General features: G+C 38.8%; 1 protein-coding gene across 1 annotated transcript in view; it reads left to right on the top strand.

Moving 5' to 3' along the window:
* Nucleotides 1-56: 56 nt before the first annotated feature.
* The window catches only part of LOC136854319 (serine proteinase stubble-like), a 54,624-nt gene continuing 42,042 nt past the window's right edge, over nt 57-12,638 (top strand). The window contains exons 1-4 of the mRNA XM_067130616.1: nt 57-236; nt 908-1,493; nt 2,291-2,459; nt 2,995-3,088. Of these exons, the coding sequence (XP_066986717.1) occupies nt 57-236; nt 908-1,493; nt 2,291-2,459; nt 2,995-3,088 (1,029 nt within the window). The remainder of the gene's footprint in view (nt 237-907; nt 1,494-2,290; nt 2,460-2,994; nt 3,089-12,638) is intronic.

The raw sequence follows: 12,638 nt of genomic DNA, 5'->3' as shown, positions 1-12,638 counted from the left end.
TCAGATGCACAACAACAACATCAACTGACAACCAACAACCAACAGATGCACCAACAATGCATCAACTTCAACAACCACGCCGACAACAACAACAACAACAACAACTACACCAACAACAACAGATGACAACTACATCGACATCATGCAACAACCAGACAACAACAACAACATGCACCAACAACCATGCTGACAACAACATCGATGCTTCAACAACCATGCTGACAACAACAACAGATGCAACAACCAGACACCAACAACAACATCAACTCCAACAACCAACCGACAACAACAACAACAACAACTAACAACAACCACGTCTGACAACTAGCACACAGATGCACCAACAACCATGCTGACAGACAACCAACAACTGCACTTCAACAACCATGGTGACAACAAAACAACAATACACCAACAACCCGCCGACAACTACACATCGACATCAACTTCAACAACCACACCGACAACAACAACAACATCAACTAAACCAACAACCACGTCGACAACTACATGACATCAACTTCAACAAGACTCCGACAACAACAACAACATCAACTAAACCAACAACCATGCTGACATCGACATCAACTTCAACAAGATGCACAACAACAACAACATGCTAAACCAACAACCACGTCGACAACTACATCGACATCAACTTCAACAAGATGCAACAACAACAACTAAACCAACATGCAACCACGCCGACAACAACAACAAGAACCAACAACCATGACAACTAATCAATCAATGCTGACAGAACAACAACAACATGCTAAACCAACAAACAACTACATGACATCAAGACGCCGACAACAACAACAACATCAACTAAACCAACAACCAACAACTACATGGTGACATCAACTTCAACAACCACGCCGACAACAACAACAACAACAACCAGCACCAACAACCACGCCGACAACTACATCGACATCAACTTCAACAACCACATCGACAACAACAACAACATCAACTACACCAATGCATCGACATCAACTTCAACAACCAAGCGACAACAACAACAACAACAACTACACCAACAACCACGTCGACAACTACATCGACATCAACTTCAACAACCACGCCGACAACAACAACAACATCAACTAAACCAACAACCACGTCGACAACTACATCGACATCAACTTCAACAACCACGCCGACAACAACAACAACAACAATTACACCAACAACCACGTCGACATCAACTTCAACAACCACGCCGACAACAACAACAACATCAACTACACCAACAACCACGTCGACAACTACATCGACATCAACTTCAACAACCACGCCGACAACAACAACAACATCAACTACACCAACAACCACGTCGACAACTACATCGACATCAACTTCAACAACCACGCCGACAACAACAACAACATCAACTAAACCAACAACCACGTCGACAACTACATCGACATCAACTTCAACAACCACGCCGACAACAACAACAACAACTACACCGCCTTTCATGTGCAGTAAGTAAACAGTATTACACTTAATTCCCAAGTCTGATTCTTCTTCTTCTTCTCTCGGAAATTACTGCAGGAATGCTGGTCATTTCACGACGAACCTGTTCTCTCGGGGATAAGAGACTCTCTCTCTCTCTCTCTGTGGTATTACAGCCAATGGAAGAGTCTTCTTTCTCTAATAAGTGATTGTAGGGGCATCACTGTCATTTCATGAGAAACCTGTTCTCTGGTATAAGGCCATTTCCTCTGTCTCTCTCTCTCTCTCTCTCTCTCACAGTTTATTTCATTAAAAATCTTCTGCTTTCCAACACACATTCTGAGGTATCATTACAAACAGGGCAAGGACAAAGTGTCATCTCCACAGTTTCCCCAACCATTTTTCTCTCACTTTTCTTAGCTGTCTCTTCAAGCAGAGGCTCTTGGCACATGCCCGCACAGACAGACACAAACACACACACACACATAAAAACACAGCCCAAGACAGCCTTTGGTATAGCCTTCTAAACCGGAGCAGAACTATACATTAAGTCCAAATTTTGTCTTCCCTCGTCAAGTCTTATTTAGTCAAAGGCTTAATGTAGGGAGAAGATAAGTTTTTTCATTTCTTTAGATTAACTTAAACAATGGGTTGCTTCAATTCAGTGATATGTCCCTACAAATTCAAGATTTTCCCCCACTCTTAGCCTGACTATTAAATGTGATCATCACTGTCTATAACTTCATCTCCATAACTGCCAACAAAAGGTTTCCTGCAAAAGTTATATATTCTTTAGTGATGTTAAATAAACAATCCTCTTGTGTAGAATGCGGCCGGCAAAATCCTATAATTAGGATAGTTGGAGGACAGACAACGACAGTTAACGAATTTCCTTGGCAAGTTGGACTGACATCAACTACAGGAACTAAACCATACTGTGGTGGATCTATCGTCTCAAACCAGTGGATCGTAACAGCAGCTAACTGTGTCAATGGGTAAGGGGAAGTCTACCTTCCTTATTTTAATCAATGCTTTCTCACCTGAATCACACAGTCATTGTCCATTCCACATTTATGAACCCCCATTCCAGTATTTGGGATTTCATTTCATTCTAGCCTTGCAACAAACACAACTTGCATTTGGATCTTAATTCCAGTAACATGTTCTGAATAAGATATGTATTTTTTCATCTTTAACCTTTGTTCCTTTCTTAGGTGAAATCTCTATGGTTTAAGAGCTCATTATGAGTATTGTGAACAAGTCAACCATTGTTTAAAACCTTATCTCTTAAATTTATGCATCTCAATCCATCAAATAAAAAAACTGTTCAGTGTTTCAGATCTAACCTCCTGCTCCAGTACTAAACATCTCATCAAAAGTCCAACTGACCTTCTAAGAAAAATATTAAAACAATTGCCCTATTAAACAATTCCTTATTAAAGAAAAAGTGAACCTCAAGATGATACTTCATCTTCTTCCGCACATAAAAGCCTGTTGTCAATCCTAATATTAGTCCTATTAATTTTTCAGAGTTGCTGCATCAAGTGTTAATGTTGTAGTTGGAGAGCACAACTGGGCCACAACATCTGAAAGTACTGTAACAAAAAGAATCCTAGCATCTCAAGTATGTAGTTATACCACTGGTTATTGGGACATAAAACTGATAAAAAAAAATTTTTTTAGAAATAAATAAGACACTCAGTCAACTGCAGCTTCATAAGACAGGCCAATCAATTACAAAGAATTCTCTTACAGTTGGTCTTGGCCAGAATAGTGCTTGTTGGCACAGTGATAGAATATAAAGGACTCAGGACAGGCGGGCGCTATCCCCTGTCCTACAATGACTGCCTCGGCTTTCACTACGTCTCCCCTGCACAGATGCGACAACAACATAAGTCGGAAGCCATTTTCATTACACACCATGTCTGTGCAAGATAAATGTTCACCCCAGTCCCATTCCTTTACATCAGGGAAAGTAGTTGGGTTTGAGGACTCACAGCGGCTACCAAAAATAGGTTTTTCCGTCATCGAAACCTGATTTTTGATAGTGTAGCTGCTGTCGTTCTCAACGGAGCTTATAAAAGAAATTGACAAGTGACAAAATGGCTTAGCTCTTGAAAAAATAAATCATAACAACCCAGATTAATTTTTGCTCCGAGATATAGCCACAGGTTTTTAACCATTTTCTTTATTCCAGATACTAATAGGGTTTGGCAATAAAGAAACAACACACAAACTAATAGCTTATGTATGATTCTTTGTGGTTCGAAGGTAACTTACCTAATTATGTCGGGTCTGGCTTAGGGATTATTGCGCCTTCCCCAGCAATATCTCAGCATTACCACCATTCTCAAGGCAATAGTGTTTCAGGAATTTTTTGTTCAAGGTAAAGTCACAGGTTATTAAACGTTTTCTTTATTCCGGATACCGATTAGGCTCTAGCAATACAGAACAGGAGACACACAAACCTATAAATGTATTATCCACTGTGGTTCTACACTGACTTGCCTAATTGTCAGGTATGGCTGCAGGATTATTTCGCCTTCACCGGTGCAGGAAAACTGCCTCTAATAACTCACCTTTTGGATGCCATGCAACTTAGGAAAGGAATAATTCTTAGCTCATGTAGAGAGAATGGTTTGTTTGTGCTAAAGTGTACTAAAAATAGGACCATCTGGGTTGTTTGCCGTGACATCTAGGTAAACCTTAAGTGCTTAGCCAGGCATGATATTTTATATGAAATACTGAGTTCCTTCATCAGAAAAGGGATTTCCCCTTTAAAAAGTCCACATTCTTGGCCAGGAATGGTAGTACAGGACACAACAGTAAATGACAACTAGGTGTATGAGTTGTGAAATGCTGCTCTTGTCTAAGAGAGCCCAGTATGCTGATCTGAGCTCCTGATGCCAAAGCAGTCAAGATGGCTGCCATTTGCAGCATATGAGTTACAGCTGTATTGGGCCCATGAACTGAGGGGATGACAGCAGTCTAAGAACCTTATTCAGGGACCAGGTAATGGGAAACTGTAGGAGCTAACCTTTGCAGTGTAAAAGACTGGAGAACAGAATTAACAATTTCAATATTATAGTCAATTCCGAAGCCATAAGCAAGGGTTCCGTCAATGCTGCCTTGTATGCCATGATTGTTGAAATAGCAAGGTGCTTGACTTCAAAGGATAAAAATTGTAAACCTGTTTTAACAGAATTCAACTGGCCTCTCAGTGTTGAGGTAATCTAACCACATTTTCCATACAGACTGGTCTGCTGGACAGATGAAGTCCTCAGTTTTTGCACTAGGTACCTAGCATTGTTAGGCGAATAATCTTCATGGTAGACTAGATTTAAAATTCCATATGAAGGTCACAGCTCAAAAAGGAGGATGCATAAATGACTTCCCCTCCTCCTGTCTGGGATAGAACAATGGATGACATTGGAATCTATTCCCTTGCCTGTTGTTGAAGAAATAAGGAACCAATGACTGTTTGGCTCATTCAGGGCTACTAGGCAAACAGTCCATCTGAAAGCAAAAAGATTGTTCAAAGTTTTCAAAATCTGGGACAGTGAAGGGAAAAGGTATACTATATCATCTTCCATTTGTTCCAGTCTTGTAGGCATGCATCTCTTGCTGTTACCTGAATGTCCAGGTTAAGAGACACATACTGTACATTGGAAGTTGACAGTCCTTGTATGTGGCAAACTGGTCCACTTCTGGATTATGGAAGCATGTTGGCATTTACTGACTGAGAGAAGCTCAGCATGAGCCTAACCTCTTAATATAAGACTGCAGCCATATTGTCTAGGACCAACAAAATGTGGGTCCCTTTTGGAGGTTTCAATTTTTTGAGATGGAAAGACTGACAATAGCCCCAGGGTAGGTGACCATCTTCCCCCTAACCGACAATCCTCTCAATGGCCTTCCCAACCTGTCAACGAGGCATCCGTATGTATTATCACTCGTACGAATGGTGGTGTCGGGTCGACCTGTTTGCAACAGATCCCTTCCAGGTCCATGGACAGAGTATCTTCCCATTTTCAGATGAAGGTGATCTCAAAGCCTTTTCCTGGCGTGTGAGAGCCAGACTTTAAATCCTACAGTTGCAGTCTCAGGATTAGATCTATCATTCACCCAAACTGTAACAGGCCCAAGCTTTGTTCCAGCTGTTGTCTGGAAAAGCTGGGCTGTGTAAGGCATCTTCTCAGATCCTTCCTTATTCTGGTTTGAGTGCTGTTGGGAACAGATAGCTGGCTGCAAAGAGTAGCCAAACAAAGTCCCAGCCTAAGAAAAAGTCTGCCAGACGTAAGGTTGGACTTGTTCCTTTGAGGACTCACAGCGGCTACCAAAAATAGGTTTTTCCTACGTCAGAACTTGTTTTTGTTTGTTTTCCTGAAAACAAATGTAAATGGAAATACACTAGGCCAAATAACTTCCATATAACCTTTCTGATGTGAAAGCACAGCTGCATTTAATGACAAGTATCTCAGAAATGTCCAAATAATGTGCCCTGTGATAGTATAGTAGTTCTGACCTATCTACATCCTTGCAGATCGTCGTCCATCCAAGTTACAGCAGTTTCACCATGGACAATGACATCGCATTGATCAAACTTGCGACTCCAATTACTTTCCAACCTGACAACAAGATCGCTCCTGTGTGTCTCCCAGATGCAGGCAATTTATACGAAAAAGTGAATGCCGTAATTACTGGATGGGGAACAACTACCTTTGGTATGATTCTACACACTTCCTCTCAACTATCTCCTCTTATGAATACTGTACTGCTTCCAAACTCCTCTGCTAGTCTCTGTAATTTCTCTCCACTATCTCTAATGAACTAATGTACATCCTGTTTACTGAGCTCATTTCATGTTACTATTGTCATTAGAAACCTTGCTTTCTAGAGAATAATATTGCTGTCTCTGCTGATAAACTTTGCACATTTTCATGGTCTTTGTTTGACACAGCACGAAGAAATTGTGAAAAAATCGTTGTCTTTCATCATCCGAAGTGCATCCTCTCTTCTGCACAGTCAACACTGGAATATTGTTATTTTTATGATCATCATGTTTTTAAGGGTAAAATGAGACCCCTTTTCTCATGTAAATCATGGAATATTACTAAAAAAAAATGTGAGGTCATTAAACCTTGATAAAAACTACTGTCCTCATTGTTTAAGGATTTAACTTCAGTAATTCAATTGGATTTTTAACATATACCAAGAGGAGAGTGCCATGATAATCAAAGTTAACACAGCAACAATGTAAGGGGTCATTGTTTCTTGAATCATTTCCTTCTGGTATCTCATTGTTTTGGAATATTTTTCTTTTCTGATTCTACCTTCAAGTGTAACAGTAATTCATAGCTTCATTACACTGCAGGTGGTGTCCAACCTAATGAACTACAAAAGGTGACGGTGCCAACACTGACTAATACCCAATGCCAACTGTCATATGGTATTGCCATCACAGCAAACATGATTTGTGCTGGTCTGCTTACTGGAGGAAAAGACACCTGTCAGGTAGGGGGGTTGTCAACGATACGCTTTACATTTTAAAATTAACGTAGATTCAGTATGCAAACATTTTTAGTTTCACGTTGGAGGAACTGCTTAAAGACTTCTACAGATGAAGATTTCCAACACCCCATGAAAAGTTCCGGCCACAAAAACACAATTTTCCACACTTTCCTGTGACTATCATGATGCCAAACATTACTTTCCATTCTCAGGGTGACGCAGGTGGACCACTAATAACTCCAGGCAACACAGCTCAAACATTCAACGTCATGATTGGAGTTGCCTCCTGGGGTTATGGTTGTGCCTTTCCTTATTATCCTGGGGTCTATACTCGAGTGACAAGTAAGTAAATCATGCAAGAATTAAATGTGAATTATTGTTGAGAGGAAATTAAATGAGTAACAAAATTTTCACAGCAATCTCTCGCCAAAGAACAGAGAGAATTGTGGCAGTTTCCAGTGTAAAGGTTGACTATTAAATATAATTGAAATGTTGTTTCTAGACCAAACAGATAAGCAATTAAGAGCGAGAGAAATATTGGAGACTAAATTCTCAGTTAAGAAAAATTACTGGAAATATGTTAGAAAATGAACACGCAATTATAATGAAAGAAAGTATTTCAACATCTTTTAAAAGAGATGAAAGTTCCAAACCAAAGTGACTTTCAACAGCTAAATTAATGTATGATTGCAATATCACACAGAAAACATCAGCAAGTTAAACTAACACAAATTCTTCACTTAAGAACACAAATCTCAATGTTCATTGTCAAGTAATCATGAATTCTTTTGCTTGCAAGTGAAAAGAAAGTTTTAAGTCAAGGGTGATCCATATTGTCAAGGAGCAACTTTCAAAGCTAATTATCGTAAAAGTAAGGCGAAGGGCACTGTCACCGTCATAATGATCATAGGGATGTTTTGGAAATGTACTAAATTCATTTTTCATTATTTTTTTTTCAGACTATCTCTCTTGGATAAATTCATACATAGCAAGTTCTGTAACTTGTTCAAGGCCGTGAGAACTATCAACGCATTGGGTGGACCACTGAAGAACTACATGAAATTCTCTGAGCACGGCTGGACATGAAAGATTAAAATCATTGATCATGGAATTATTGATGTGTGCTTTAGACTTTGCTCTGATATAAGAAATAAGAAATCTGGTTTAAGTATTTACTCCTCAAATCACTGTATGGTAAATTAAATACACCACTTCAGCATTCAGATAAATCTTTCATTTATTTTCCTTCTGCATTAAAATTCACTTACTTCAGCTTGGTTACATTGTAGACAATATTAACCTTGAATGGCTAACAGTAAGTTAACTTTCAACTTACATCTTGAGTACAAGTTTTGTATATAGTAACAGATATATATTTAAAATAATATGTTCATATATAAAATAAAAAGGTCTGATGATCAATTAATTTCAGAATATGTGAGGATTGACACTGCCTCTAAATTTTCATGAAATACTAGAAGCCCCTGGCCTGACTTTCTCTAAAAGCAAATAATAAGATTGTTTTATTTTTGTATATATTCTTTATTATATACTGACTGTATAGAGTTTACATCGGCAACATTTGCTGTGTTTGAAATATCGCTCTAGGTCTGAGGCTGATTCTCTATGTTTTTACCAAGCAAAATAGAACAATTTTCATTATTTTAGCAAGTGACACTAACCTCACTTCCATTCTGATAATTCCTCCTCTGGAAAGAAAGTTGGCATTACCTTCATTCCAGCTCTTTCTCTTTCAATCATTGCCCAGTTAAGAGACAATAGTAAGGGAAATTACAGGAATTTCACAATATTTTCTTTCTTCCTTTTTCACCCTCCCCAAATTTCCCTGTGTCTCGTTATAGCTCCATTCTTGAGTTTTATTTCTTGGATCACTTAAGCTGTACTGGATTCAGAGAGACTCAGAAAATCACAGGTAGAGAAGACGGCAGTTAGTCTCACCTTGGACTACTCACCAGTTATCCTACTGAAGGGGTGATCTTGATCTACCCAACCTTGCATTCCAGACAGTGGACACTGAAGACTGCCATTAATTGGGGTCTTACCTCCCCATGAATTCAGTCTAGTCATTGGCAGCCAAAGCTGATGACATTGCTGAAGGGCCATTCAACCAGATTCCACAATGTCTTGTAAGTGACTCAGAATCTATAAATCAACTTTTTCTTCTTGTATATGTAATGACATTGCATTGTTACTGTTGCAGTTTCCTCACAATTATGCATACTTGCATCTTCACAGTTACCTAGCTACTTGGAAATCATCCTAAATTATTTTCATGCAAGTCTGAATTTAGTTGCCTAGGACTTTTGTGGCATCTTCATCATACATGTGCATTAATGTGCCAACAACACAATAATGGTCAATGTCAGGGGTTGGTTGCTTGATAAGAAGAGGTTTTACATAGAAGCTGCAGAGGTCATTGCCAACCAAGACAAGCAGACTATATTGAGGCTTATCAATCAAAGAGGAAGGTCGTTGGCATTTGATGTAATAGGAAAGGCACTGATCCATTCCTTGGCACTTTCTGGCTTGTCATAGACTTCCTACTTTTCTCTTTGTTGTTCGAGGAAGCTGACTGTGTCAGCAATTAAAGGTTATAGATCAGCACAGACTTAGGTGCTTCAAGTGAATTATGTCCCATGTAATAAATGTTTTGAAAGAGAGTTCTTTCAAGGATCCTTATATCTATCACCAAGAGTTGTCTCTGGTACTGAACAACTTGACCTGCCAGCTTATGAATTCCTTCTTGTATGCTCAAGGCTTTGTAGCTAAAACATGGACAACTTCCTCAGAGTCTCAACCTTCTTCATCATTTGTCATTCCTTTCCACTTTTACTGGTTCAATTAGGAGATGAGGATGACCTGCTTTTGTGTCCTGTGAGGACTTAATCATTGCATGCCGGCTTAGAGGTGTAATTCTAAAACCTCATGACAGCAATGCTGAGTTACAGGCATCTAATGTAAAGATCAGTGGTCATAAAATCAAGGCTGTGCCTAGAAAAGTAACATGGATGCAAATGCCATAATCAATTTCCTTTCCTGAATAAGACCAACAATCATTATTAATGTCTATCTAAAAGCTTTGACACATAAACCATTAGCTATGGATAGTAAATTTACTCTATTGGTCACTTGTGGCTACAGGCCAACCTATAATGATTCCTCAGAAGGAGGGGTTGTTTTAATCATCTCCATAGTAATGCATCATGCTCTCATAGAACAGAATTCTGAGGTATTCACTTCTGCACTAGGCTAATGGAGTAAGTGAAGCATTAGCTGCATTAGGCCAGCCCAAAACTGAACAACCCACCACCTTACAAGCAAGATCCCGGTCCATTTCATGATCCCTTGTTAGTCCGGAGCCTCTGGACTACGTTATTTCACCCCTGATATTTGCAGGCTCCAGAGGCCATAGAATATTTGAGTTTTTGGACTACCAAGAGATCTCCAAGCTAAAGAGTGATGGGTTTATAATAAAATAATTGTAATTTTTTAAAGCAAAAAAAATTTTTTTAGGTAAGTACAACCTATCACTACTAAAAGTAGCTACATCCCAACCCCTCCTCACTAGCAAGACAACACAAGAATGAATTTCACTACAGCTGAAGGTGTTTTGGAACCCAGATGCACAGACAGCCTGATGGGAACCTTTTTCTGGGGGGAAGCAGTGATTCCTGAAGAAGGAGCTTCCCCAGTGACTAAGGACAGAAGGAGGAATGGCGCCCTCTTAGCTGAAAATCAATCATCAACTTTCTTCAGAGCTTTCTTGGATGACAAAGAGAACACCCTCTTGGAGGGAGTTTCTTGGAGAAAGATCATAATTTCAACTAATGCTGTTTAACCCTTAAACGCCGAGCCTCTATTTACAAAAGTGTCACTATGCCCGGCGTTCGGGAGTTAGTTAGTGCGAAGTGGAAAAAAAATTTTTGTTCAAAAATCACAGCACGCTTAGTTTTCAAGATTAAGAGTTCATTTTTGGCTCTTTTTGTCATTGCCTGAAGTTTAGTATGCAGCCATGAAAGAAATATATGACAGCAAAAAAAAATTTCATATATAATTGTTTCTGAGCAAAACCCGTTATTTTTTTCGTTGTACTGTACACTAAATTTCGATGATTTTGGTATATAACAAAATGTAAAACGACCAAGCAACACAGAGAAAATATTATCACAAAATGATGCGGACGTAAAAATTTTTTTTTCAAAAATTCCCATAAATCGAAATATTGTGTTAGAGACTTCCCATTTGTTGCAAAATGAAGGTAATTGATTGAATATTACTAGACTGTAAGTGTTTTAGCTTACAATTGCAGTTTTCGACCATTTCGGTCGAGTTAAAGTTGACAAGGTCGAATTTTTCTATTTTTCGTGATTTATATGAAAATATTTCAAAACTGATAAATGCTACAACCACGAGTTATTTTTTGTTGTATTCTACATGAATTCACATTTTCATATATAACACTTTATGTAACGCCTAATAGAAAATGGTGCGAAAATTACGACAATGTGACTAAATAAATTCTGAAACTTTCAGCCGAACCCGGAGGTAAGAAAAAGTTTTTCAAAAATTCACCATAAATCGAAATATTGTGCTAGAGACTTCCCGTTTGTTGCAAAATGAAGGTAAATGATTGAATGTTACTAGAATGTAATAGTTTTAACTTACAATTGCATTTTTTCAACCATTTCGGTCAAGCTGACCATAGGTTTAAATTTTGGCACTTATCGTGATATGAAAATATTTCAAAACTGATAAATGCTACAACCATGAGTTATGTATTCTCATGAAATTGCGCAACATTTTCATGTATAACACTTTATGTAATGCCTAATAGAAAACGGTGCGAAAATTACGACAAGGTGACTAAAGAAATTCTGAGATTTTCAGCCGGGTTAACGCGTGCGGAAGGAAAAAGTTTTTTCCAAAAATTCACCATAAATCGAAATATTGTGCTAGAGACTTCCCGTTTGTTGCAAAATGAAGGTAAATGATTGAATGTTTAGAATATAAGAGGCTTACAATTGCGTTTTTCGACCATTTTCGAGTCTTGGAAGGTTGAAATTTTAGCACTTATCGTGATTTATATGAAAATATTTCATTCTACATGAAACTGTGCACATTTTCATATATAAAACTTTATGTAACGCCTAATATAAAACGGTGCAAAAATTACGACAAAGTGACGAAAGAATTTCTGAGATGCATCGCTCATGCTTTCCAGTGGGAGAAGAAAGAAATCCATGCATGCGCAGCTGGATCACGCTCAGTAAACAAAACAACATGATCCGTGAACTCCCAGCATCCCTCAGGGCGTGATTTAATTTTTCACAAACTAGGCCTATAAGTATTTTTCCGCGAATATTTTAAAAAAATTTTGTAGTTGACGTATTTTATGTCCACTTGGCACCCGACAGACAATTTTTGTCGACAAAAATACGTCCAGTCGTTAAAGGGTTAATGGCCAAAAATGGCTCATCATGGAGTAAAGAAGGAGATCCATGTCTGTAAGCAGGAACTTAGTGCTCAGAAGACGGAGACAGGAACTGAAGAATTGGCGCTGGGCACTCAGAAGCTGGTGTCAGGCACTTGAGAGCTGGTGCTGGGCGCTCGGGAGCTGGCCCCGGGAGCTATTGCTGGATGCT

The sequence above is a fragment of the Macrobrachium rosenbergii genome, chromosome 29, assembly GCF_040412425.1.
Source record: "Macrobrachium rosenbergii isolate ZJJX-2024 chromosome 29, ASM4041242v1, whole genome shotgun sequence".
Taxonomy (NCBI): Eukaryota; Metazoa; Arthropoda; class Malacostraca; order Decapoda; family Palaemonidae; genus Macrobrachium; species Macrobrachium rosenbergii.
The sequence above is the reverse complement of the archived record's forward strand: the minus strand, read 5'-3'. Positions and strand labels throughout refer to the sequence as shown.